Source organism: Aphelocoma coerulescens, chromosome 10 (genome assembly GCF_041296385.1).
Source record: "Aphelocoma coerulescens isolate FSJ_1873_10779 chromosome 10, UR_Acoe_1.0, whole genome shotgun sequence".
Taxonomy (NCBI): domain Eukaryota; kingdom Metazoa; phylum Chordata; class Aves; order Passeriformes; family Corvidae; genus Aphelocoma; species Aphelocoma coerulescens.
The window spans coordinates 12,550,530-12,577,692 of record NC_091024.1 but is presented as its reverse complement, the minus strand read 5'-3'; the positions used below and the strand labels follow the sequence as shown (position 1 = coordinate 12,577,692).

General features: G+C 47.5%; 1 protein-coding gene across 1 annotated transcript in view; it reads right to left on the bottom strand.

Annotated features, from left to right (window-relative positions):
- SPG11 (SPG11 vesicle trafficking associated, spatacsin) overlaps positions 1 to 27,163 on the bottom strand; it is a 28,685-nt gene that overhangs the window by 675 nt on the left and 847 nt on the right. Inside the window, exons 2-39 of the mRNA XM_069026093.1 lie at positions 26,188 to 26,372; positions 25,190 to 25,417; positions 24,452 to 24,638; positions 23,749 to 23,886; positions 22,708 to 23,174; positions 22,340 to 22,485; positions 21,546 to 21,678; positions 21,287 to 21,442; positions 20,650 to 20,828; positions 20,326 to 20,502; positions 19,826 to 19,897; positions 19,278 to 19,405; positions 18,467 to 18,645; positions 17,544 to 17,751; positions 16,846 to 17,049; positions 16,055 to 16,161; positions 15,155 to 15,300; positions 14,670 to 14,831; positions 14,248 to 14,314; positions 13,654 to 13,819; positions 12,420 to 12,625; positions 11,765 to 11,873; positions 11,296 to 11,455; positions 10,300 to 10,536; positions 9,899 to 10,099; positions 9,463 to 9,570; positions 8,739 to 8,901; positions 8,411 to 8,625; positions 7,259 to 7,997; positions 6,328 to 6,470; positions 4,977 to 5,175; positions 4,228 to 4,365; positions 3,548 to 3,681; positions 3,049 to 3,156; positions 2,338 to 2,506; positions 1,567 to 1,655; positions 949 to 1,104; positions 289 to 440 (exon numbers count right to left, since the gene is read on the bottom strand). Coding sequence (XP_068882194.1) covers positions 289 to 440; positions 949 to 1,104; positions 1,567 to 1,655; positions 2,338 to 2,506; positions 3,049 to 3,156; positions 3,548 to 3,681; positions 4,228 to 4,365; positions 4,977 to 5,175; positions 6,328 to 6,470; positions 7,259 to 7,997; positions 8,411 to 8,625; positions 8,739 to 8,901; positions 9,463 to 9,570; positions 9,899 to 10,099; positions 10,300 to 10,536; positions 11,296 to 11,455; positions 11,765 to 11,873; positions 12,420 to 12,625; positions 13,654 to 13,819; positions 14,248 to 14,314; positions 14,670 to 14,831; positions 15,155 to 15,300; positions 16,055 to 16,161; positions 16,846 to 17,049; positions 17,544 to 17,751; positions 18,467 to 18,645; positions 19,278 to 19,405; positions 19,826 to 19,897; positions 20,326 to 20,502; positions 20,650 to 20,828; positions 21,287 to 21,442; positions 21,546 to 21,678; positions 22,340 to 22,485; positions 22,708 to 23,174; positions 23,749 to 23,886; positions 24,452 to 24,638; positions 25,190 to 25,417; positions 26,188 to 26,372 — 6,861 coding nt within the window. The remainder of the gene's footprint in view (positions 1 to 288; positions 441 to 948; positions 1,105 to 1,566; positions 1,656 to 2,337; positions 2,507 to 3,048; positions 3,157 to 3,547; positions 3,682 to 4,227; positions 4,366 to 4,976; positions 5,176 to 6,327; positions 6,471 to 7,258; positions 7,998 to 8,410; positions 8,626 to 8,738; positions 8,902 to 9,462; positions 9,571 to 9,898; positions 10,100 to 10,299; positions 10,537 to 11,295; positions 11,456 to 11,764; positions 11,874 to 12,419; positions 12,626 to 13,653; positions 13,820 to 14,247; positions 14,315 to 14,669; positions 14,832 to 15,154; positions 15,301 to 16,054; positions 16,162 to 16,845; positions 17,050 to 17,543; positions 17,752 to 18,466; positions 18,646 to 19,277; positions 19,406 to 19,825; positions 19,898 to 20,325; positions 20,503 to 20,649; positions 20,829 to 21,286; positions 21,443 to 21,545; positions 21,679 to 22,339; positions 22,486 to 22,707; positions 23,175 to 23,748; positions 23,887 to 24,451; positions 24,639 to 25,189; positions 25,418 to 26,187; positions 26,373 to 27,163) is intronic.

The window sequence follows — 27,163 nt, the reverse complement described above, 5'->3', positions numbered from 1 at the left end:
ACAGGGTGCCCAGAGAAGCTGTGGCTGCCCCTGGATCCCTGGCAGCGTCCAAGGCCAGGTTGGACAGTGGGGCTTGGGGCAGCCTGGGATAGTGGAAGGCATCCCTGCCCATGGCAAGGGGAGGAATGAGATGGGCTTTAAGGTCCCTTCCCACCCAAACCATTCTGGGATTGGGGAATTCTAGCTCAAGTCCCTGTGTAAGGTTTGAACAGTTTAACACTTTGCTCCTGCCCCTCAAGGGCCCGGTGTAGATAAAGCTGCAGTTTGCCCCCAGAACCCCTCACTCACTTCTTAGCCACCTCCTCAAACAGGCCGGGCCACAGTGGCCGCTGCTGCTTGAACTCCTCCAGGTACACAAAGTCCCCCCTGGTGATGACCTGCTGGAACAGAACTTCAGCCCAGTCCGGCAGGAACTCGTAGGCCTCTGCCACGATGGCTGCCTGCAGGGAGAGCAGGAACAGGGAAGGGGGATTGCACAGCACGTTCCATACAGAGAACTCAGTACTGCATTCTTCTCAAGACCCAGCCCTTGCTGCTGTTCTTGAGAGCAGCTGTGAAATACAGGGTAACAAAGCACTGTGAATAACCTTCCTCAGCCCCTAAAAAGGGACACCTTCCACTATCCCAGGCTGCTCCAAGCCCCATTGTCCAACCTGGCCTTGGACACTTCCAGGGATCCAGGGGCAATCACAGCTTCTCTGGGCACCCTGTGCCAGGGCCTCCCCACCCTCACAGGAAACAACTCCTTCCCAATATCCCACCTATCCCTGCCCTCTGGCAATGGGAGGCCATTCCCCCTCATCCTGTCCCTCCATCCCTTGTATACCATGGGATAAAGTCAGGATAAGAGTCACAGGACCTGGAAGCCAGGGGAAGGAGCTGAGTGCTCAGACACTGCTGTGACAACGTCATTTCCTGGCAGAAGGACCCTGAAGGAGCCCAGCTCACCTGGTAGAACCTGGGCAAGGCCAGGATGGCACCTGGCAGCTCTTGCCTGCCCAGGTTGATGATCCTCGTGCTCTGCCCTGAGCCCAGGAAGTGCAGCTGGAGCGTGATGAGCCGCATCAGGCGGCGGCAGCGCAGCGCCTGCCGCACACACGAGTCCTGGGAACAGAGCAGCCTCAGAGCTTCCAGGGGAACTTGGAAACATCCCTGAGAGCAGCCCTGAGGAGCTCAGAGCTGTGCAGTGATTGAGAGCACTGCAGCTGCACATTCATCGTATTCCATGAGTGTTAAACAAAGCTTCATTCCCACAAATACTTCCATCACAATTATGCTAAATACTTAATTTGTTCTATCCTTGCTAATTAAGCTCATGGTCCCTGCTCTGAAAGTGGAGAACGCACCTGTAACTCCAAGGGTTAAAGCCTGAGCAGGGGCCAGCACAGCACTCAGCTACAGCCATGCTACTGGTGCTATTGGGCTGCAGCAACACAGATTCCTTCTGCACTGCGCCAGGACCCTGCACAGCCTTCCCCGGGGCAGCTCCTGTGTTCTCCCAACCCAGCCCACTCCTCCTGTGCTCCCAATGCTGCACAGAAGTCATTCCACTCCATCTCACTCTACCTTAGAGTAACTTTCTGCTGCATCGATGAAGAGAGTCAGAGCTTTGAGCAGCAGCTTCTTTAAATTTGCAACATCCTGAAGAGACTCCTCTGAAACAGGAGAAAAGAAGGAATAACCAATTATTTATAAAGGTGACAAAGTAAGTTACAAACCTCCTTCCCAGTGCCAAATCTGTCCCTGCTATTGTCTTAGAAAGCACCAACAGACTAAACCAAAATTTATGTACTAAAAAATCAGGAAGAAACACACTGCCTGTTCAGTTAATGGACCAAAGCTATTGCTGGAGCCTAGTCGAGTGATTAAAGACTGGAAAGAAACCCCAGCCACGTATTTGTGGCAGACCCCAGCCCTGACCATTGCCAGATCCACTCAGAAATCCCTTGGCACAGCTCCTGGTGTAGCTGCTCTTACAGCACTGGCTGCCCACGCTGCAGAGCTCCCTGTGCCCCCACAGCTCCCCGTGTGCAGAGCTCACCCCATGGGTGTCACATACAGACACAAACCCCAGCATTTCACAGAAACCCCTGCAAACCCACCGTGGCACATCCTGTGGGCTGAGGAAAACCTGGCTGTGCCTGTACCCGCTCCATGGGAGGTACCACAGGAATGTCACATCACAAAGAGCTGTAAATCTCACCCCTCTGGAAACACCCAGGGCACTGTTCAGGGCAGGCAGCAGCCCACCCCCAGGCAGTGGCAGCTCCAGGGGTGTTTCAGGACGCAGACAAAGGACCTCCCCCCTCCCTATCCTTCCCCTGTGCCCCCACTCACCCCAGGGCCGGCACTCGATGAGTTTGAGCTGGGTGGAGGCAGCAGCCTCGTGGTTCTGGCCGATCTCCCGGCACATGCTGAAGCACAGCGCGATCATGTTGTGCTTCTCGCTGTCCCCGGGCCGGCAGCGCTTGGTGTAGTCCAGCAGCGCCGCCTTCAGCGTCCCGCTCTGGGCACAAAGGGCACACTGAGGGCCTGGCTTTGGCCACACCCCGCACCCACAAGCCACGCTAACCCTAAACCTAACCCTAACCATAATTTTCCAAAAAGTGATCATCATTACACCCTAAAACCCAACAGCAGCCTCACACTGTGCTCAGCTGGGTATGAAAATCCAGCACCTGTGCATTTCTTTACATACAAATGTCAAAATGTGACATTTCTTTATCACTTATTTTAAACAAAGCTATGAATATTTATGATTTTTAAAACCCCCATGGAACTTTAACTGCAAATAAAAGCAAAGCAGGATGTGAAAATTCTGACAATGCCAAGTTGAAGTTTCAATGCTGATCCTGTTGTAGCCCTGAACTAATTAGAAAAAAATGGTTCAACTAAAATGAGAATAAACCCCAGAATTAATTTATTTCTATGAAACTTGACTCTCAGTTGCTGCACTCAGGAAGTAAAATGCCCAGGTAATTCCACCCTGTGTAAACACCAGTTTCTGATGTAGCCACACAGCTGCCTGCACGTTTGTCCCTCACCTACCGGGTCCAGTTTCTTCCTCATGAGCACCTCGAAGTAGTGCTTCTGGTGCAGCAGCTCAAAGATGTAGGTCATCTCATTGTACCTGCCAATGCCCGTGAGCAGGCGCACCTGTGGACACCCAGGGCACGTGAGGAGCTCCAGGGAACTGGAACAATCCCCTCCCAGGGCAGCCAGTGCCGAGGGCTGGGCCAGGCACACGAGTCACACCAGGCTGCACATGTTCCCTTGGAGCCATGGGGGGTATTCCTAAACCAACCAAAACTGCATCTTTTTCGCAGTGAGGTGAAAGGGCATCGTTTTAGCACATAAAAATAGGCAGTGAAGCTTTTAGCACTGACACCATTCCACTGGGCATGTCCCAGACTCCAGGAGCTCCTTCAAGGCATGAATTAAAGATGCCCATCAGTGACACAGACCACCACATTTCACCAGCAGCTGAATCACCACCTGGGCAGACACAGCCAGCCCTGGACAGCCCTCCTGCCCCCCAGACACTCACCACCAGCCCATACTCTTCCTTGGGAGCCAGGTGCTCCTCAGTGAGCAGCCGAGCTGCCTGGAGCACTCGTGTGATCCCTTCCATGTGGCACGTCAGGCTGAAGCAGCTGTGGGCTAGGATCAGCAGCTCTGTAACTGAACAGCAAAAAAACTTGGGAATTTCAGTTAAAGGGCTGAGGAAGCGAATTATTGCCTCTCTCCAGATGAGAAAACACAAAACACACATAAAGCACAGAACTTCCAACCTTCTCCACCAAAAGCTGATAAATGCATAACACATCATCACTCCACTGCCTGCCAGTGCTGCATTTGGAAAAGGAAGGGCACAAGTTTTGCATTTGGGTTCGAAAAATTCAGTTTCTAACTGTGATGAATATGAACAAAGTCACGATACCCCTTCTGTAACAAACCACCATGACAGCTCAGGTCACTCCCTGACTGCCTTTCCCACCTCTTGCTTAGCACAAAAAAAATCTGAATTTTGTTTGGAAAATAAACCCTTAAGTAACACCCTTATCTACTATGCATATCCTCAGCCCTACTAACTGAAGATCAAATTTGACATCAGCAGCAGAGCCCTCCCTCAGCACTGCTTCTCTTCTTTGAGCTGTGAGTTTAAACCACACAAGGCCCCATTAGTTACACACAGGTTACACCAGGCAGGATTTGCCATTTACTCACTGCATGACAGCTCCCCACAGGGGACAGAGGAGATTTTATCCAGTAGCTTCATCCCAACCAAGGTGTGATCCTGGCACAGCTTGGCAAGCTGCAGAAATGCCTGGCTCTCCACTGCAGGGTTCCAAACCTGCTTCTGTCCTGTGGCCAGAGAAAGAATTATATCACCACTGCTAATTGTGCAGGAGAGAATTACTACTATTTTTTATCATTAATTAACAAAGCAATCTGATGCCACTCAGACTGACTGAGGACTTGGGACTACAATGCTAAAGACACTTTGGGCATTATTGCTTAAATTTAACAAACAGAAAGGACTTTTTTTGCCAGTTCAGTCCAACAAAATCCTACTGGACAACCATACTGCTGTCCCTCATTTCACAAAGGAAAAAAGAAAGGGGAAAACCTTTGTCATGCTGTACAAAGGGAATGCACATGAGTTTTCCCAAGTCAGATGGTGTGGGGCAGCAAAAAACACAGTTAAAAATCCTTTCTTTTTAAAAACATTAAATTTATGTCCATAAAAATACAACCTTAACTACTGCAACACCACGCCGGACACAGAAACAATTACAAATGAACATTTGTACAGAATTTTACCTGAGGCACACAATGCTCACAGAGCAGAGCTGCTCAGACACTCCTGGCTGTAACGAGCCCTCAGGCACCCGAGTGCAGGGGCTGCTTTCAGACACACAAATCCCCCCCTCAGAGACCAAACCCAGCAAGCACAAACCAGGCCTGTTCCCCACCTTTTCCCTGAGCAGAGGCCAGCAGCTCCTGCGTGATCTGCTGGGCCAGCAGCTGGGCCACGGCCGCAGGCGGCAGCCCCTGGCAGGCGATGAAGGCCTGGGCCCTGCGGCCCCGCTCCGGCCCCCGGCGGCTCAGGATGGCCCCGAGCACCTCCCGCGGGTCCCGGGCCGACACCTCCCCGAAGGAGCAGCTCAGTTCCTGCGGGGCACACGAGCACTCAAAATCCCACTCACTGCATCACTGACCCACAGCACGTTCCCTTAGCCCCGGGCTCCAGGCAGGGAGGGGCTCTGGATTTGCAGCCTCACATCCCAGAGCTGCTCAGAGATGATTTCCTGAGCCAAAGATAAACCTCAACATTCCAAATACCTACAGAAATATAGGAGCAGTTCCTCCCGAACAAAGAATTGTGGTTTACTGCACAAGTTTGACTTACAAGGCTCCTTTTCCTCTTCTCCACACACCACAAACTCTCAGGGGAAAAGGTAAATTAGTTTTCATGTTTGGAAGGGGAGCTGGTGAGGCTTTGAAAATACTCTGCTGTGACTTATCACAGCTTTATAAAATTACAAATTAATCAAAAAATGTACCTGAAAGCCACATTTGATTGACTCTTCATTCAAAAGTGTGGACATCCAGGTTCAGTTCAGAAGGATGTGGATGGGGTAAGAGGGACAAGGCAGCCCTATGACTAACTCTTAGTAGCTCAAACCTAAAGTACAAATACTTGAAGCACAAAAAATTCTGTAGGAAAATCGAAGGACCTCTGTGATAAAGACAATACCAACATTTTTCCTGTTTTGTTCAGGAAAAAAAAAACTGATGTTACATTCAAGAACTACAGCCCAACTCCCAAGGCAGGGCTGTGTCCCCTGACAGCAGCACTGGAGGTCACGGAGCAGAGGGGCACAAACGGTGGCACTGACCAAAGCCCTGGGGACACAGAGCCTCTGCCCTGAGGAAAGGCTGTCCCTGCACAGCTCCTCTGAACCCCCAGGCAGCTGCAATCCCCGTGTGCCTCAGATCCCTGTGGATCAGGGAGGCAGCTCCCACATGGCCTAAGGAAAAGTGCATGGTGAACAAACGTGCTGGGGAGCGTGGAAAAGGCCATCAGAGAGGCCCAGGCTGACCTGGGGCCAGGTAGGCTCTGAGTAGGGACTGGCCAGGCTGGCAGTCGAGCTCATCTCAGCACCTCGTGCCCAGGAAGCCTCTGGCCTTTTTCCACACAAAGGGTCGGGAATTTCACCCTCTGCAGCTTCTTGAGGGCACCTGCTGAGGACCTTCACCCCTCTACCCTGCCCTCCCCACCCCCCAGCAGAGCTGACCCAAAGCCCTGGTCCCTGGGGTTACCTTGGAGAGCTCGTAGAGGCACAGGACCTGCCTGCAGTAGCCCCTGCCATGGACACATTCCTCTGCCAGAGCCTTCAGCGCTGCCACCACCGGATCATCCCCACACGGAGCCCCAAGAGGGGTCCAGTCCTCCAAGCTGGATGCTGGAAACAAAAAGCCATCAATTCCTATCTCATAAAGGCAGACAACACCCTTACACCTGGGCAAGGCTCCCAAAAGCTGCAGCAATTCCATAATACTTTCTCAGTCTTTAAAAACTGAGTTCTTGACACCCTGTGATTTAAATTTTACATTTGTTTCAGGGTACAAACAATGTAACAGAACACAAATATCCTCAATAATATCTCAGATACAAATAAGCATAGAGTTGAGTAAGGATTCAGCAGCTTTGCTGATGGCTTAGGATTCATTTATGCTCTTCTGTGTCTATTCAGCTTTACACATCAGTATTAGAAAGGGATGTTCCAGCTGAAACTTAGTCACTCAGACTTCACAGACATGCAGAGAACTCTACTGATGAACATTCTCAGCCTTAGCCTTGCCATTAAACAAGAAACACTAAACCCTTTATAATGCACAAAGATGTCAGAAAAATAAATTAAAGCATTTCTTTACTTCAGCTACAGAAAAAAAATTAGTAGAGTGTTTTCTAAAAGCAGGAACAGGCCCAGTGCTGCTTTACTGGGCCAGAATTGAGAGCTATAAAAAACGAAAGGTGCAGGATCTATGGAAACGGTACACAGCACACCCTGCCTGGAGCACACAGGGGCAATGTGCCTTGCAAGGCTTCAAACTCCTTTCACAAGAGCGTTTATGAACCAAGGAGAGTGTCAGAAAGAGCTTCATTTCTGCAGAGGTTTTTGGGGAAATGCAATGAGGGAGGAAAGCCAGTGCAGGTGTCAGCTGCCAGGTGAATCCATGAGTTACTCACTGCCAGGGGCTCTGCTCACGGCCGCGCTGCCCTCAGGCGTCCCCGCTCCGGCTGCCAGCAGGGCCCGCACCTCAGGCTGCAGCTGCTCCAGCCCAGCCTCCCCGGAGGCCAGGGCTCTGCAGTGCAGCACCAGGGACACGTCCCTGTGGCACAGGTGGAAGTAGTGGCACACCCGGGTGGCCTCGTGCACGCTGCCCTCGTCCAGCAGGGCCCCCACCAGCGTCCCCAGCGCCGCCCGCTCCGTGTCCCCCAGCGCCTGCCGGGGCTCCCCGGGAGCCAGAGCCTCCAGCCTGCAGTGCCTGGCTGTGTTCAGGGCTGGCAGCTTCGCAAAGGAGAACTGCTGGGCCAGGCTGGCAAAGGACAGGTCCCTGCCCAGCCCGGCGGGGCCAGGACACGGGCACTGCCCCGAGCCCTCGGCCGCCAGCACTCGCTGAGCGATGCGGCACAGCCAGATCTGCTTCTCCACCTCCTCCAGCTCCTGCACGGCCACCTCGGTGTCCTTGGCCAGCCAGTGCCCAGCCAGGGTGAGCAGCAGCTGTCTCTCCATGATGCTGGTTGTCTTCTCCTGCCCTGAGGATTCCCAAACATGGTTGGCCTGATCAAGGAAGAACCCTGCTGCGGCTCGGCTGCAGATGGAATGTTTAGTGAAGGTGTCATTGCACTTTTTCCAGAACTCAGCTCTTGTCTGGGTTTGATGCCACTGTCCAGCGTCTCTTAAATGATGTAGATCTCTCAGAACCTGCAAAATTCACAGAGGTTTATCACAATTATCTTTCCAAGAAAGAAAACTCCAATCACACAGGGTGGCCAGCACTGAAACACTGGGTTTAGCTAAGTGCCCCAAGATGCAACAAGTCACAGAATTGGTTTGGGTTGGAAGGGACATTAAAGATCATCTTGTTCCACCCCTTGAGGGACAAATCCATCTGTTCCTCTCCCCAAATAAAGCTGCATACAAGCAAAAACAGTAAGAGAATAAGGACAGTTGTCCCACCCTCTGCAGCTCAGCACTTACAGCCAGTGTGCCTGATGCACATGCATTTAAAATAAAAAATCATTTAAAGACAAATTAATATTTCAGGAAGGCTGAATGTGCATCCTCAATCCTGGCAGCAACAGAAGAAGAGGTGACTGTCACTAACTGCACTGTACCTCGTGTGTGACAACACTGTCCACAGGCAGCTCAGCCAGCGCCGCCACCTCCCGAGCCAGGCTGAACATTCCCTTCTCCTGCAGCTGCTCCAGGATGGACCTGCACTCCCCCTGGAAGGCCTCCAGGCTGTAGGAGGTCAGGATGGAGCGATTGATTGGTATGGAGGAGTCCTTCAGGGCCTCACTGAGGGCACAGAGTTTCTTCACGTAGGGTCCTGGGTTAAAGAAGACAAACAGCTCACGAAAGCAGGGTCTGAACCCCAGGGAAGTCTGAACTTCCCTCAGGATTCAGCCCTGCCAGAAGGCCTGGGATTCATCCTGTCCTTACCATCCAGCAGGAGGTTCTCTGCTGCAGCAAAGAGCTGCAGGAGCTTTCCCAGCTCGTATTCCGTCCGGCACTGCTGCAGCATCAGCTCCAGGAGGAACAACGCCTGCGATTCCAACCACGGCACCGGCGGCTCGGTGGCTGCTGCTCCTCCTGCAGCTCTCAGCTGTGGCAATGAAGGGGGTTAAGGGTTAGGGCTTCTCTTTTCTTGCAGATATGTTGTGCATTTGGGTGGGAATGGCACCGGGAGTGGAAGGTGCACCAGATCTGTCCCTCTCCAGGGATCAATGACCTGCCACTCCCAAAGGAGCACTGAGCCATCACTGGTGGGTGTTGGACCTGAAAGTGGAACATGTTACAGCAGGGTGACCACCAGCTACTGCTGATAACCACGGAGGAGATAAGAGATGTGAGTAGGTTCAGTAATGGCCAGATAAAATTGATTGTTAGACAAACAGTCCCTGACACTGCTGGATCCTTCCCAAGCACATCTCCTCACGAAGGGAAAGGAAACTGAGTGCCTGAGCCTGAAGTCCAGGAAGGAAAACCACTAAAGATAGGGAATGTTAGCAGCATACCCAGGGAACCAGAAAACTGGGGTGGAAAGGAAAGAACTGTTAAAACATCTGCATTCAGAGACAAGGAGCAGTGTGTGAAGACACTCTGGTCCTCTTAGCCCAACTGCTACATCCCAACAACGACATTCAGAGAAAATGAATTTCCTTACTTTTGCAAGGCTTTCCTGAAATTCGTCCAGTTTCGTTCTAGCCTCGTTGTACTTTTTACAGTTCATACACAGTTCATACATCTCCAGGATGGGCAGCAAAGGGGAATCCTTTAAGATGCAAAAACAGGTCATAATAAATTCCCAAAAGTACCGCAATAAATAAATCATACTTTAAAAAATCATATATTATTTCATTCAATAAAAGTTGAATTTGTCTTCCTCAGCAGTAGAACAATGAAGTTCTAATTTATTAAAATTGCATGCAAGGTTGATGTAGAATCTACCAATCTGTGATAATTGGAAGAACTTCCAATTTGACAGGGAATTTCAGTGGACAGCCAGGTTATCCTTGGCACAAAGCAAGAGAGAGGAGGATTTACAGGCCCAGAACATTTGAGACACGCTCAAATATACCACTGAAACCACATTCCCTCACCTTCAAAAACAGCTGGAAGCCATTTAGAAGTGTTTTACTTTTTTGCTTCCTCAAGAAGACTTTCCAGATAACGGCGAGGTCCTGCAGGTCCCACTGGGGGCTCTCTGCCCAGCTCTGGGTGTGGGTGGTTGCCTCAGCCCTGGTGGCATCATCCACAGAGGTAATGATCCAAACACAGAGGCAGGAAATGAGGTTTGCATCCTGGAAACGCCAAAAGGATGGGTTTACACATCACCCCATTGTATAGCTCTTGGTGAAACAGGTCACACTGTGCACAACTACCACAGGAACCGACCAAACCAGCTTTTAACACAACTGCAGATCAACCATTTAACAGAACTAGGCACAACCATGAGCTGTCATTACTTAGTTCCCTAAAAGAAAACAACTCCCAGACTCACAGGGCAGCAGGCTGCCAGCACACTGAGGATGGGGGCGTGTTCCCGGAGTCCTTCAGCCAGGAGGAACCAGGAGGGGCTGGGATTCTCCTGGCACTGCAGCAGGATCTGGAACAGACTCCCCGCACGGCCGCCCCAGGCCCTGCCAGCAGCACCAGGCTCAGGACACAGGAACTTCCCCAGCGCCAGCACGAGGTGATCTTGTACCACAGGAGGGAAATCCTGCAGGAGGGGAATGACCTGGGGAAACAGCACCAACACCTTGTGAGGTCCAGAGAGGAGAGGGCAGGAGGATGGAAGCACTGAACACACAAAGACAAATAAAACGCTCTTCAAATTCGGTTTTTAGAAAAACTTTGGAGACCTAGAGAAGAAAAAGGGTTCTGTGGGTGTGAATTATTCTAATGAAAGATTGGAGCTCATCCTTTTCCATGATGCTCAAATGCCTCCTAGAGAGCCTCAGTTCTGTTCTCTCTTGTAGTGCAGCAACAGAGCATGAGAAGGGTCTACTCAGGTGCTTTTGTGGGATTATAGATTCTTCAAAACAACAAGAAGACCAAAGTTAAAATCCTAGGCCTGCTAAGCATCATCTTACCTGGAATTATCCAGTTAGCTTCCTCACATGACTTTCCCCAACAGCTTTTATGTACTGGCAGTATTTTATTAATTTCCAAATCACATCCAAAACCAAAGGTGGAAGATTTGGATTCTCTAAAGTTTAAGTATCTTTAGCAAAAAATCAATTTGAGTTTTGAAAGGAAAGATGGGTGGCTTTATCAAAACTTACACTGAACATCTGGCAACTCTCCAATAAAAAAAGCAGTAACTACATGACTTCAAATTAACTTTACAAGTGTGGCTGCAAGGGAAGGGCTACCACAGTCCAATGGTATCGACATCTCCAGGCAACCAAAACCCAGGAACTGGTGAGGCTCCTGTTGTCTCCACGCTGGGATATTCTCTTGCTACAAGACTCTATTTAATGCACAGACAGCTCACCTGGGCTGGCTGGTGGCTGTAGAGCTGGGTCTGGATGAGGAACTGCAGCCACTCGTTGGATTTGGCACATTCCCTCAGGAAGGATGTGCTCAGCTCGAGGTTATGGAGTTTGCAGAACTGCATGACCAAGGACCACTGCCTTCTGGAGTCACTGGACGTCCTGCATGGAATTTAGAGAGCTTCAGCTGTAATGAACTGCAATATTTACACCAGATGTTCAGGTATGAAGTGACCCTGTGACCCCAGATCCACTGTCTGTAAACAGCAACACGGCACTGGCAGGGGCTTCACCACAACGAGGTCACATCCCCTTGGGAGCTTCCACACTGCACCCTCTGGATGCTCCCACCCACCTAGGCAAGCACACTGTCCTATCCTGACCTCTTTAGTATTATCTGATACACAAATAACAAAAGTCAGTGCCCAGTCTCTGTTTCCCAGACAACCCTTCAAACCAGGCTGTTCTCACCTCTTTATTCCTTGGTGCTCAATTGCATCCCAGAAGGCTTCTTCCAAGGAGGTAAGAACTGCTGCTGCTGCTGCCTTCTCACCGTCAGCCAACTTTGTTAACTTCTCAACTGTTTAAAAGAACACATTCCTGAGATGCTATTTGGGATCAGAGTCAGGGCAGCATTTCCAAAAGTACCAGTAGTTTCCTAGTTGGGAAAGCAGACACCTGTGGTCCTTGAGTTAGAAATTCAACTTTCTGAAGTTATTTTTAGGATAAATTTAATTTCCCTACAGCTTTGAACACCTGATCTCCCTGCAGCTGGAAGACAGTTTTCAAATAGGAAGGAGAGAGGAGATTTGACAATGGACTTTGTTTAACTCTCTGTAGTATTATTACATTAGGCTGAACCTCACTAATAGCAGTCTTGGGCAGCTGCTGGACAGTGCCTGTTAGATACTGATACAGGTTATATCAGTCTTCCTGCCTTATTTGACATGACAGTATCAAAATGCACCTTCAAAATTAGTAAAAAACGACAGAAATAAAAGAATAACGAAGTTCTTAGGTGCTTTTACTGCATTGCTGAGCCACCAGGCAGCATCTTTGCATCCCTCTGCTTCTCTTCCCAAGAAATCCAGAGCACCTATTCCAAAGCAGACAAAGACAATATTACCCATAGAGTCTCTGATCTGGTTGTGATGAGAGGCCTCATTCCTCGTCCTGTGACTGAAAATCATCTTTGCAACTCTCACATCCACACGGAGCCGGAGGCTGTCGAGGCCCAGCAGCTCCAGGAAACACACACAGGCTGCTGCCACTGAGGGGGCACTGAAGGAGGACAGAGCTAAAACCTGGGCCTCTTGTCCTGCCTGCTGGATCCTGCAACAGGGAACACACAGAGTTTTTAACCCATTTCCAACACGAGTATTCTCCAGGCAAACAAGCACCTGCAAGGTGCCTGCTTCTCCGATTCATCAGCATCAAAGATAATCATGAGCCAAAAGTTTCATATTTATAAAAAATGTGGGCATGAGAATAAAGGCTCACACATGATAAGCAGAGTTTGCAATTTAATACACTTATCAAAAATGAAAGGTAGTGGAATTGGTTTTGTAATTAATGAAACACCCCCTCAGCAGCTGAGCACAGAAAGTGCCTTCGCAGAGTTCACAATTCACTGCAGCACCAGGAACCTGAGTCTGACCTGCAGATGGTGCTAAGAGAAAAATGGACCCAAAGGGTTTCTCCACAGAAGTCACTGAAAAAACCCTGTATCCCTGACTGTCTGTTAAACCAAGATTTCACTCTACATTAACAGATGTTCTCCTTTTTGCCCCAGTTTTACCTGTTTACACAAGAGAAACTGATCTGTGTAGAAACGACGGAGAGAAACAAACAGTGACTAACATGCAAACCAGACATTCCGGAATCAAAGTGACTTGTTCTAATTCCTACACTAAATAGTGAATTTCATGTATTCAAGCAAGATGTGTCATTTGACTGCACCCTTTTGAACACCTGATTCTGAAGCTTCAGCCAGAACATTTAATTCCATCAACCTCCAGTACATTTTTTGCCTTACTAATTTAACTAAAGAAGTGTCACCATTAGGAAATGCCAAAGAAAAGGGGCATCATTCTCCTAAGAAGTGATCTAGAGGCTCAGGTTCCTAAAAGAAGAGCCCACACGTGCTTGATATGACTGGAATATTTTCCTTGCTCCCCTTGTGCAGATTTTATTTAGGTAGCTCCAAATAAAGCTCACCTCTTCTCAGGTGATATTTGACTTTTAACCTTTAGGACACCCACGGTTTCCAATGCTCAACACTTGCGGGGAGGATTAATTCCCTCCCTGTGCTCAGTTCTGCCTCCTGCACAGCTCTGCCTGGCCCTGCTGAGGACACTCACAGCTGCCTGGGGGTTTTGCTCTTCACCAGCTGCTGGACCAGGAAGGTCCCGAAGGCGAAGGCGGGGCGGCCGTGCAGCAGGTAGTACAGGAAATCCAGCCTCTCCACCACGGCGTGCCTGCTCACCAGCTCGGGGCACGAGAAGTGAGGGAGCTCACTCCAGGCATCTGGGAACAACAGATCAGCACTGTCAGCTGAGGAACAGCTGAATTCGACATCAGAAGCGGCCTTGAGCTACAAAATGTGACGTGACAATCAAATACGGCTCCTCTGGTGCTAATTCGGATCTTGGCGTATCCAAACCCCACTGAAATTCCACTTCTCACTGGAAATTAAGAGCTCTGCATCACCTCAGCTTGCTTTTAAAAGAAAACATTGCCCTTTGATCTTATATTTAGAAATTCTGTCTGCAAGGATTTTTTAACACAAAAACCTAGAATTCTAGTTAAAAACACAATTTTAGTAAATTACATTATTTTTCTTGTGAAAGAAATGGCCTTTTGAGTAAATTTATCTGCCAAATAATTCCCCTGGAATGTATTTCATTTTAGGTGCTCAGGCTAGGAAAGCATGTAAACCTTGGCAAGCGACATACCTGACACAGCAAGAGTGTTTGTTGACTGCCAGCCAAATAATTTCGTGGGATCAAAGGGCATTAATGACTGAAAGATTAGAAACAAAATATATTGAGGCAGCTTAACAACTTCACGTCACTGTCCTGTAACTCTCAATTTCTAATTCCCTTACCATTACAAACATTTTAAAATTTGACTATTGTAATTTCTGCAACATCAAACACCTTGCCCACTAAACACTGCAAGAATATCCCTCTCTGATATTCCAGCACTGCAAACTCACAGGGTGTAAAGATCATTTGAAAAAGCAGTTCAGGATGAAGCTGTGAACTCCAGCTCCACATTAAGGATCCCAAAGTAACAACCCATGGCCCCCACACCCAGGCTTTAGCTGCAGACAAGCTTCCCTTTCCCTGTGTCCTGCCAAAAGCACTCTGTGTACCTGAAGAAGATGGTAGAGAGAGATGTCAGGAGGCAAAATTCCGTGAGCAGTGCAGGAGGGAAAGAGAGCAGCCTTGAGCTTGGGGTAAGGGGTCAAAGCCATTTTTAAGAGCTGTGGATCAACTTTCTTTAGAGGTTTTTCTGTATCTTCATTCTGAAGGACCTACATTGCAAGGAAGCAAAATTAATCAGGAGGAAACTGCATTAAATAGCAATAAAACAATTTTGGGATGTGCCAATCTACCTCACGGGAATTTGACATGCAGTGACAACACAGAAAGTGTAATTTTTTTCCTGTAAAATGCTTTTAAGTTGTATCAGACAGGCAGCACCTGATGTTCCAGGTGACTGTGCTGAGGATCAAAACACTCTGTTCTCATCCCCTCTGTTCCAACACGTGGCTCAGGGGCCATTTTCCTAACAAAGCCATGAGGGCAGGACAGGGGAGCAGCAGGAGAGGGCGGGATCAGGTGCCCCAGGCAGTACCTGGTCGATGCCCCCAGGGCCATACACCGTGGTGGCCAGGGCCAGCAGGGTCCTGCCCTCCAGCAGGATGCTGCTCACACCCCCCTGGCTGCTGGGAATCAGGATCTGAGCATTGACCAGACTCGCCTGGAAAATCATCTTGGGATCTTAAAAGAAAAAGAAGTGACATTTAATTCCATGCAAAATCAGTATGAAATCATCAATCACACATTACAACTGTCCTCTGACTGTGAAAAATGCTGAATTTTCTACTTTTTGTTGTCAATACTGGTTTTTCTCAATTTGCCTATAAACACAGATAAGATGAGCTAAGGTTTACCAAGCCTTCCCCAGTTTCAAACTACAGCTTTGCCTACACAGATTGACTGGGGTTGAGCCCCACAGTTTAGCACTGCAGTGGTTCAATTCTTTATCCTACACTGATCACACTTTCTAAAAAAACGCTTAACTTGGGATTATTTTTATCTTTTGTTAATGTGTGACTCTGCAGAAAATGAAACGTTTAAAAAGCGCAGTGAGTTAAGGGCACAAGTTCTACTGGTTTGCAGTGAAGCAAACACATAATCCAAGGGCAGAGAAATCAAAATACACCACAGGGACTAGAGGAAGGTTTAATTTTAATGGGATGTGTATTTTCTTATGAATTCTCCTTTCGTTCAACCTGTTGGGAATCTAACTGAACTGGAGGTAACGATGATCCTACACAAAATGATTCCCACTTACGTGCAGTCTCCAGATCTGCAAGTACAGTTCAAGTAGGGATTACAATCCAGATTTAAGAGATGAGGAAGTGAGGGACAGGAAAGTGATAGGCCATGGCCAAAGGGTTTGCAGCAGAGCAGAGGTTTAGTTCTGCTAGAGCAGAAACATCAGCCCCCCCCTCTGGAGTGAGATTCCTACCTCGGGGATTGCTGGCAACCCCTCGACACTGCACAAGGAACTCAAACCAGGGATGTGCTTCGTGCAACACCTTGTTATTCAGAATAGGGCAGTTTGAAGGGGTTAAACTGGAAATAAATGAACAGCACAGTGAAAATACAGGACTTGTAACCACTGATGTAACACAGCATTAAAGATTTGGGGCATCTCATGGGTGTAATGCCAACTACAAATGGTTAGACAAACAATTAGAAAACGATGTACTGGCTTTTTTTCTGGTCCATTTCTACCTTCTTGATAATTCCAGTGTTAGACTGGAGTTATAGGTCAGAGATTTTAATTGCCAAGTATCCATTAAGTGGAAATTATTCAGATAGCTCCAATACCTAATATTGGTACCACCTTCAAATCCTAACTAATCCTAGTTTAGGTGGAAACCAGCAATTTCCTTATTTGTGAACATATCAAGGGTCAAGTAACTTGCACTTGTGCTCAATGGAGTTTCTGAATTCTGTAAATTCTGAGTTTCTGAAGAACAACTTGGCTTGGCTCATTTAGGATTGTACTGTTTATAGCATTATACTCATTACAATTGTAATTGTTTCCTTTCATAACTGACATACAAATTAATATTAACACAAGCTGAATAAAGCTTCAAAATACATCTTAAAATCTCACATACTGCCCCAGAGTTTCTGTTAAATGACACTGCTAGGGCTGAGGAAAACTCTCCCCACCAACTGTTCAAATTGTGTTTCCTTCTTTAAAACCGGGATCCCTCATGGGATTTGAGGGATGGAAAGCATTCCTACCTGTAATAGTCCAGGTAAGTGTACAGCAGGTACTGCAGGCTGTGCTCTAGGCAGTGGAGGACAAACTGAGCATGGAAGTCCAGGCCACTGGCAGTGCTGTATTTTGGAACAGGGTGAGGATTCTGCAGGACGCCCCCGAGGCACAACAACCTCTGGAGCAGGAGCTCGAAATCATCCAGCTCAGAACGGACAAAAATTCCCTTTCTGTCAGAACAGAGAAAAAGCACAGACACTGATCACACAGCTCTCTTTGACAAGTTCTGATGGGTGTTTTCAGCTCAGATTTAGAGCAGACCTTTCCCTCTCAGGGATTAATTCCCTACTGAGGCAAACACAACGTGCCAAAATCCATCTGCCTGTGCACAAACAACACTGTGGTTACTCCAGGTCACTGCAGAGAACGAGGTGTGAGCAGTGAAATGCTCAGAGTGTGCCCAGAATTTTCTCCCCTGCATTAAAGTCAGCATCAGGAACATAACCACTGGGAAACATCCAAGGGCTGAGGGAGGATTGCTCTTCTCACATGGTTCTTGTGCTTTTAGATAACTGAAAGTACAAGACTAAAATTACATTTATCAATGGACTCATGCTGTTTCCAAAAAGAGCAATATAAAAATTATCATGTATCAAAGACTTTATTGCTCTGATTTTGGCTTCACGTAAGAAGGAGAGAGAGTGCAAAGCTTTGGGGGCCCTACCTGCCCAGCTTGTTCAGGATGTCCTGTCTCATGTAGGTGCTGCACAGTGTGCTCCTGTCAACGATGTCAGGGCTCAGGGGGGGCCAGGCAGCTTGGCTGCAGGGAGCCTGGCTGGGCTCTGACTCCTCAATCCAGGAACAAATACTAAACCAATCATGCTCGGCCGTCAAGTGCATCCAAAGAACCTCAGGACTGCAGGTCTTGAGTTCTGCGTTTCAAAAAGGCAAATGGATGAAACCAACACACACAAACACTTCTGGGGGAAATACTGGTAGTTTCTTACACAGAATCGTGGAATGGTTTGGGCTGGGACCTTAAAGACCATCCAGTTCCTTGGGCAAGGACACCTCCCACTATCCCAGCCTGCTCCAAGCTCCATCCAACCTTGGGCACTTCCAGGGATCCAGGGGCAGCCACAGATGCTCTGGGCACCCTGTGCCAGGGCCTCATCACCCTCACAGGGAACAATTCCCTCCCAATATTCCATTTAACCTTGCCCTCTGGCAGTGGGAAGCCCTTCCCCTTGTCCTGTCCTTCCAGGTACCTATTTCTAATGCACAGTTGCAAATATGATGCTGAGATCAAGGATATTGTTCCAGCTTTTGGAGCCTCATGTTGGCAGAGCTGGAAGCGATTCCCCAGTGCAGGGAGTGGGACAGAAGGTGGCAGAGGGTGGCATTTACACATGGCCATGCCTTAGGCAAGTCCCCCCCAGCTACTTCCAAACTCCTCTCTACAGGAACAGCCAGATCCAGGATGCAACAGGATGAAACCCATCGTTAGCACTTCCACTGACAAATGTAAGGGACCTCTGTGGTAGCACAGGCTTTTAACTGTGCCTGTGCCACTCCCACACAGTGGCTGCCTGCTGTGCCAAAGAGATTTTCATTCCCAGTTTAAGCCCTCAGTCCCACAATACTTGCCTTGGCGTGGTTTCCTGGGCAGCACAATCATCTCCTGCACCAGCTCATCCCACCAGTGAGCCCAGTTAAACATCACCCTGAGCCTCCTGCTGTGAGCCCCGGGCCCGGCCTGGCCCAGCTCCGAGCCCAGCACTGCCTGGTGTCGGGAAAGGTCCTGTTCCCTTCTCCAGCTGCTGAAACTGCAATAGGGGTGGGATCAGGGGGGGCTTTACTGCTCCTGTGATGAACAGTCCCCAGTCTAACAAACAGGAGCTGAGGAAGGCTCAGCAAAGTTCCCAGCCCATTTTGAAGAGCTCTGGAAGTGCCAGAGGGATGGACTTGAGTTCCAGGTTTGAGAACTAAAGAATTACCTCATTTTTCCAAAGCTGACATAACAAATTGTGAGTATCATAACAGTTTTACAGTTATTTAACTGTAAAATGATTTTTCTAGGTTATTTAGTTTGCTGTATGACAGACATCATAGATCAAAAATAGAGCAAACACCTGAACACGAATAATTAAGTAGTAATTCTAATATTATTATTAAAAATGCTTCGTTTCAAGCAGAAGAGCTGTCACCCTCACAATAGTTTGTCATGACTCACACAATAGTTTGTCATGAGAGAACATGACAGCAACTGTTACATTAACAAGAAAATGACTCAGTCCCCACACTGACTCTGATTTCTGCAAACGAAGACCGGTGTGAAATTAATGAAATTAAAGACTGTACTTGTTAGTGCAGTAAATCACACAGAATGTAGAATCCAGCACATTTTAAATCCTATTAATGTTATTCATTAATAATTAAAATTAATAACCCACATTACCTGGAAAGAGACTGAGTCTCTTTATTTTCCTGGAAGGATTCCGAGTAAAAGCTTTCAACCTGATGCACAAAATCTATCATTTTCTTCTCTTTTTCAGAAAAATAATTTTCTTCTTGTAACACTTTCACCTTTAATTCAAATTAAAGTATTAGCTCCAGTTGTTAAAGTATTACCTCCAATTACCTCCAATTTTCATCTATCTTTAATATATTCAAGTTGCAAATGATCCTGCAAGTGCAACAATTAACCAACTGTAGGAAAAAAACGCTGGAAGCAGAGGGCCATCCACTAAAATGACAAGAGGACTCCAGACCGTGTGACAGAACTAGATCAGAGGCAGGACAAAGAAATGACATTTTAACACTTCTGGACTTTAACTGCAAAGAAAAAGGAACAGGGATGTTCCAGGAACTACACTGGAATGATGCAGGGACAAGCCCTGGCTGTCTGCTCTGAAAGTCAGTTCAGTACAGGGGTTTCCCTCAGCACAAACACACACAAGGCTTCAGGCTTGAGACCTGGACTGAAACAGCCTTTGCTGCACTCACCAAGAGATCCCGTACGTGTTTGTCCTCTGTGTGAAAGCAGATCTTGTGCAGTTCCTCCTTCACATCGAAGCCCTGCCACAAAGAACACACTCACTGCAGGCAAACTGTAAAATGTGCCCACAGAAGACACTAAAACGATCAACTAAAGAATAAACACACCTGCTTTCCTTCCAAAGCACACAACCCTTACAAACAGGCTTGTGACAGTCCCTGCACCAGCTCCTACAGGGATGTGCCTGATGTCCCCAGCACCTGGGTACAAACCCTGCCCCCTGTGACACCTCCCCAGCCAGAGCCACCCTCACTCTGCTGATCAGCACTTCAGCCAACACACACCCACACACAGGCTCCTTCAGCAGCTCTTCAAACAAGTGAACTTTCACTGCAATTCCACCTGTTCCTGGTGGAATCAGTACATCCATAAGGCCCCCAAAGGCTCCCCAAGCTCCTGCATTTCCTTAGTAACAAACCAGTGTGAAGATCCACTGAACACCTCTCACCATATTCCTCAGCAGCTCGGAGGCCTGTCTGGTGTTGCCCTTCAGCAGACAGTCATAGACCAGGTTCAAACCTATCTGGATGAATTCCTGAAGACTCTCAGCAGGATGTTGGTGCCTTCGGAAGAAGATCTGGGCCTCTGGTATTTTATTGCTTAGGATGGCCTCAGCAATGACTTCCTAAAGGGGAAAAACATGGAACAAACTGATCTACCTTTGTAATCCCTACGTTGATTTTCTTCCCCAGTATTTTAAGGTATTTCCACATTAATGATCTCCTTAAATAAACTTCATAACAGTAGTAAAACCTGGGTTACTCATTTTCACCTCTGGCGTCAGTTTTTCCCACTCATGGCTCTCTTCTATCTCAGGCAGGTCTTCATCCATGTCAGCTCCCAAGTGCCCTGGAGTTATTGGTGGTCGAGGATATTTCCTCAGGAATTTTCTCAGTTTAATAATGTAGTCAGTTAAAATATCTGCAGCCTTCTGCAGGAATTCATCAGGTTCTGCCAAGAACATCCAAGGCACCAGTTAAATGGGAACAAACGGACAGGATTTTAATGTCTAGCAATGTTGAATTAATAAATGTCCTGATTAATAAACAGGAACCCCTCAGAGGGAAGAGCACATCAGCTCTTTCCCCTGCACAGGCAGTGGCACAGCTCAGCACTCCCAGCACCCTGTCAGGATACAGCCACAACCCCACCAGAGCTCCCTGCCCTCACTGAGGGGTTTTCCTTCCTAGGGACCAGCAAATGAGAAGTGAAATTTTGTGTTAATCCAATCAATTATTAGTCATGTAAATCCAATCTAAAACGCAGGGATGAACATCTTTCATTCACTTAACTCTAGTATTTTATGTTAATTCTAGGCAAATTTGAGCTTTTAATTAAAATAATTAGCTGTTCTTACTTATTTAAATGATGACACATTACTAGATATGACCCAGCATGAGTGACATTACCCTCTGTGTGCACAAAGATTTCCTCCAGCTGCTTGGTAAGGAAAGTCAGCGTGAGGGTCAGGAGCTGCTCAGAGAAGTGTTTGCTGTGAGGCTCCATATCATTGTCTTGGATTGCTGAGCAGAGCAAGTTTAAAGCTGGCCTGAGCTCCTCCAAATCTGCAATGGTTCCAGAAACAGTTCAAAATCTGCATTCTACACACAGCCACAGGGAGAAAGGTAATTAAATAAACCCCTGTGCAGCTGCAGGTACTTCACTCACTTCTCAGGTAAGACTGGGAGGCACCATCCCCAGAGTGCTCAGGCCCAGGGCAGGATGCAGGGAGACTGAAAACACTTTCTTTGCTTTTTAAAAACAAGTCCACTGTGTCCAGCTGGCGATTTTCCAAACCTGCCTAGACAAACATGAAACAGAGCAATTAAGCATGGATTCTAAAACCATACCTCGTGCACTTACTGCTGGGATTCTCACCCCATACTCAGTGACAAACTACACATGCAGAAAAACAGAAGGAATTTAAACTCTGTGTGCAACACCTGCAGCCTGAAATAACAAGGTGACCTGTTCAGTCCCTGCCAGGCTCTGCTCAAACCCTGCCCTGTATCTTCACACACAAAAAGTTATTGCAGCAATATAAACTAAATACTATGAGAATCAGGACTCTGAATAAGCGTACAGCAATTTTATAAGAATGGTATGATAAACCCAAAAACCTAGTTCCAAGGATTTCTTTTGATATTTAACATTTTGCAAGGGGACAAAAACTGCTGCAGAAATTGGCAAAATTGCTTTTGGGTCCAATTAAGAGGGAATTTTGAGCACTGCTTTATTCTGTTTTATTAATGTGCATTCACTTTGTTGCTGTATTTCTTCCTTTGGGTTGCTCATCTGTTTGGGGTTTTATTGTTTATTTAATAATTAAACCACTTCCTTTTGCCCCTAGGTTTGAGGCATGCTTTTAATTGTGTCTAAACCCACACTAACACTGCTAAACTGCATTCAATACTTGAAAGAAGCAGTTTGTTATTTGCAAGACATGAACCAGCTCTCCTTACCTCGAGGGCATGGATGGGAATGGAGCATCTCTCCCACCCATTGAGGTGACACACGGAATCCACGACTCCAGCGCTGCCAAACATCATCAGCCTGGTCAGAAACTCCTCTTGAGTTAAACCAAACAGGACCAGGGACAGACCACGCTCTGAATGACAGAACCAAGCCATAATTAAAGATAGAGCAGCCACGTGCTAGGCAGCAGCATTTCTATCCACTGCTGCTTCCAAAAGAGCAAAGCTGCAGCGGCTCTGTTTGGATTTCACCCGAGCAGGAATGCAATGGAAGTTACCCCACAGCAGCCAGGCAACCAGGTAGAACCCTAAAAACTGCTGCAGCAGCTGTCTCAAGGCAGTTTAGGACCCCTCACCTGTCAGCAGCAGACACAGAGGCACCTCTGCACTGCACTCCACGTAAGCACTGCTTCTGCCGAAGTGGGAACACGTCACATCCTGGGACTCAAAATCCCAGAGCACCAGCGACAGCCCCGTGTCCTGTGCCAGCACCACGAACACAGCTTTAGCTCCAGTCACCAGCTTACACTCCAGTTTCACCACTTGCTGAGGTGCTCCCACGGGGATTTGTGTCCACTGCTGTCCTGCAGCCCCACAGGCTGCACCCTGGCTTTGGAGCGCTCGGGAAGCCACCCACGTAGCAGCCCGGGGAACAAAGGCCACCATCTTCTCTGGATCCTCACAAAGTTCAGGATCGTGATCTTCAAGATGGGTAAAAAACTGATACCAAGGCAAATTCAAGTCGTTCACCAAATCTGGAGAACCTGGTGCTCTTCTTCTCCTTACTCTGTCCCACAGTGAGGATAAGTGTGCCTTCCAGGACCTGGGGAGGGGACAGAGTCACCTGTAACACCAGGTATTGCTCCAAGAACAAGGCAGATAAAGCTCCCTCAGTTAAATAAAATGCACTTAAGCTTATAAAATCCATCCAGCATCCTGCATTTTAACCTTACCATGGCCTCTTTATTTGCATTTAAATAGTCCCTGCAGCCAAGCTGACTGATCACAGCTGCATTAGCTGACAAGGTCCATGTTTAGCATTTTTAGTAAAAAGTTTCCTGTTCCTCACAGAAAATGGCCCATCAATTAAAAAAATAGTAGAACTGAATTAATTCCAGAACTGAGTCTTTCTTACATCAAGTTACAATTCACATGTTTTATTAATATCAATACTCTAAGACCTAAAGGTAACCCCTAAGCAGCAACGACTCTTTGGAAGTTGTTCAGTGCTGTCCATGAAGTTGTCTCGGCCCATCCTAAATTCAAAAGATTTACAGCAGAATGGGCTGATTTTACCTGTCACAACTACAATTGAAAGGAACAAATCAGCAGTTTATTATCAATCATCCAAAGGAGGCGAGGCCCAGCCTGTGTCAGGAGGTTTTTCCCTTCTGTACCTGTCTGTGCGGAAAGGCGACGACAGGAGCTCCATGCTGTGGTCAGAACTGGCCAGGTCATCCTCATCCAGTCCCTCAGGAGGCTTCACTGGAAGATTTTCAGGATCTCTCTTACAGAGCAAATGTTCAGGGAACTGTCTATAAAGAAATAAATACAAAATTTCACCTTGCTCAGATGATTTAAGATGTTTTTTCACGTTTAACTCCTCCAAGAGCTCTCAGTGAAGCAGTGTTCTCACAGGGTAACACCTGAGCCATCAAAACCTGATGCTCTTTCCTTTGAGGTGCACACCACTTCTTAATTACCACCTGGCCCTAATTTAGCAAGCTAAATCAGCACAGCTGTACCACTAGAGTTTGACAATTTCATACCCCATAGCATTTCTAAAAGGTGCTACCACCCACCCCTGGCACTGAGAGGACCTAATCTTCCTGGAAAAAATACAAAGTGCAAGACAAAGTTTATCTATTTGTTAACAGATAGATTAAAATAAAGAGATGTTATAGATACATTTTCCTTTGTTAGAGTGACAGAGTGTAAACAGGAGCAAATAATGAAAGGACAATCTTTCAACAAAGAAGAAATTTCTGGTCTAGCACAGAACTCAGAATGAAAAGCTGCCAGCACCCCGATGAGTACAGGCCCAAGATTAGGGACCTGTGAAGATCAGTTCAGCCCAAAGCCTTCCCCTGGGAGCTGTACCTGAAGTAGGTGTTGAGCTGCACAGCGAGAGCACCGTGGGAGGTGTTGGTCACCACAGCCATGCTGAGGTCAGGGGACACTGCCAGGGCAGCCAGGGGGGACACGGGGGCTGGGCCCTCCCCCTGCCCAGCTCCCAGGGCTACACTGACCTTCCCTAAGGTGGCACCATCAGAGCAGTCAAATACGTCTGTAAACAGCATCAAGGAAAAACCCAGGCCCTGGAGTGCCCAACAGAGAAGTTACACAGGAGGGAAAGGTGGTGAATTTTGGCTGTAAGAGAAGGGAAAGGCAAGCTGACTTTGTTGTAGAGAAGATGACCAGGAATAGGTTAAATCCAGCACCTGGTGGAACTGACAGGTCTGAGCCCCTGCTCATCCCAACACACAAATCTGCCTCCCAAACTCTGATTCCCTGTGTACCTGCAGATCATTTCTATTTCATTTAAGAAATTAGGTGACAGTAGATGTCAGCCTGTTATACACAGACCCATGAATCAAACCCATTAATGACCCATTAATCCAGTGGGAAACAGATCTCCAGTGGAGTACTGGGAAACACCTGATACACAACTACAGCACTTCCACCACAAAAACCAGGATTTGGCTACACAACCGTCTTTGCAGGCATCTCACTTAAATGTCTTTGAAGAAATTTCTGCTCAGCCCTGGCAGCAAAGAGAAGCAACTTTGCTCTTCCAGATGATTTTCCCTGAGAGCTCATCTCTCCTGCAAAGGATACAAATCCAGCCAGCACTGTCCAACAGGAACAGGATCCCCCTGCAGAACTGGGAATCTGTTATTCTCCCCACAGCTTCTGGAGGCAGAGCCAGGGTGAAGCAGTCACAGGTCTCTAGGGATGAGTCTTTCCCAGGAAAGGTCAGGTGCACAAGGATAAACTGGTTGAGCAGAAGTTTGCACTTCTTGTTTCCAAAAGACAAAATCTTCACAGAGAAAACTGAAGGCAGGTCTGAAAATTTAAAGATATTTAAATTTCGGATTACAGCCAGCTGGGACTTCTGATTTGTAAAAAGAATCCCAAGAAAACAACAGCTCAAATTCATTGCCCCAGTTACCATCCTAACAGAAGTTGGGATTGTGAGTTGGGGTGGTTGGTTTTAAATCTCACTTTCTGTGCCAGGGGCACTAATTCTAGAACAATTTCCTAAAACTTTTACGTGGCTTTTTCTGTGGACAATACTATGAAGAACATAAAAAATCAGCACAAAATAATAAGTCAGTCAGCCCTGAGAAGAAAAACTACAGACTTTGGAAATAAAATACTTTAGGAAGTGAGACTGTTTAAGAACATGTAAAACACCAAAGGCTCATTCTAACTGCACACTATGTTTGCTAATCATAAAATACAAGGCTAAATGTTTAATTAGTCTTTGCAGGGCTATTGAGGTGCCCTCTCTCTGTTCTTTCTATCAGTTCCAATATTAAAGTTAAAATTTGAGAGAGCAGGGTTGTATATATTTTATTGAAATTTATTTTTAACTTTATACCACTGAAATGTGACCCTACAAGAGTTTAATTATCTCTAACAGCATCACCCTGGAATACAGAAAAGTCCCCATTATTTTTCAAGCCCATGAATCCTGCCGATCACATTGCATCAGTGTGGAGGCACCTGACACTTCCCTAGTGCTCAGTCCCACTGCCTGATTCATCCCACCAGGAGTAGCAGAACCAGACCTGCAATAATTCCCCACATGGAACACACTGGAAGTTACTCACTCATGTTTTTAGCTTCAAGAAGCTTTTTAAGCGTCTCTTCCTTACAACTGTGCAGGGAATTTGGGTTGTGTTTTCCATCTTCTACACTGAATTCATAAACGAACAGTTCATGATCTTGACCAAGAGCCAGGAGTTTTGTCTTGTTTGATTGCAAACCATCATCTTCTGTGCTGTCCCACATGAAGCTGAAGACACAACATTCAGGAGGGTTATTGGCTTTATTCCCTTTTCCATTTCCCACACTGAACAGTTCTGGACATGCACTGCTGATGGACAGCACCACTTTCACTTCAGCAGTGAAGACTCTGCTGCTACCCCGTCCCTCCCAGCACTGGAACTGTTTCATCCTCGGCAGGACAGAGCCTGAGGAATCCCAACTCCTCTCTAGGATAAATGGGTTTCCATCCTCGTGTGTTTTTCCCTTTAGTCACCCAGGACATGAGGGATGCTCTGCTTCAGGATTTCCAGGAGGGGGAACACCAGCTCTGCCAGCAAGGGAGAGCAGAACACATCGTCCATTTTCAGATTTTTCCCTGTTGTTTGGGCTGGGAAACTCTCCAGGTGTGTCACACCTGCTCCGTGGTGATGGGGAGGGGGCAGAGAGGAAGCAGCTCAGGATGGGGCAGAGCAAACCAGAGAGCAGAGCCCTGTAACAGCCCTGAAACACTCCCCATGCCCGGAATGTCCCAGGCCAGGCTGGACGGGGCTTGGAGCAAGCTGGGATAGCGGAAGGTGTCCCTGCCCATGGCAAAGGTGGAACGGAATGGGCTTTAAGGTCCCTCCTAGCCCGAACCAGTCCGGGATTCTGTGAGTCTCTGAATAGTGTTGGTGTTGCTGGACACTGCAGATGCCCAGATGTAAAACGTGACCGTGGTTTTGACTCAGCACGAAAGTTGCAGCAGATGTTAAAGCCATCATGTGATTGCCGAGTGTCACCCCGGGGGAGGCGCAGCCCGCGGGGAGTCAGGGCACTGGG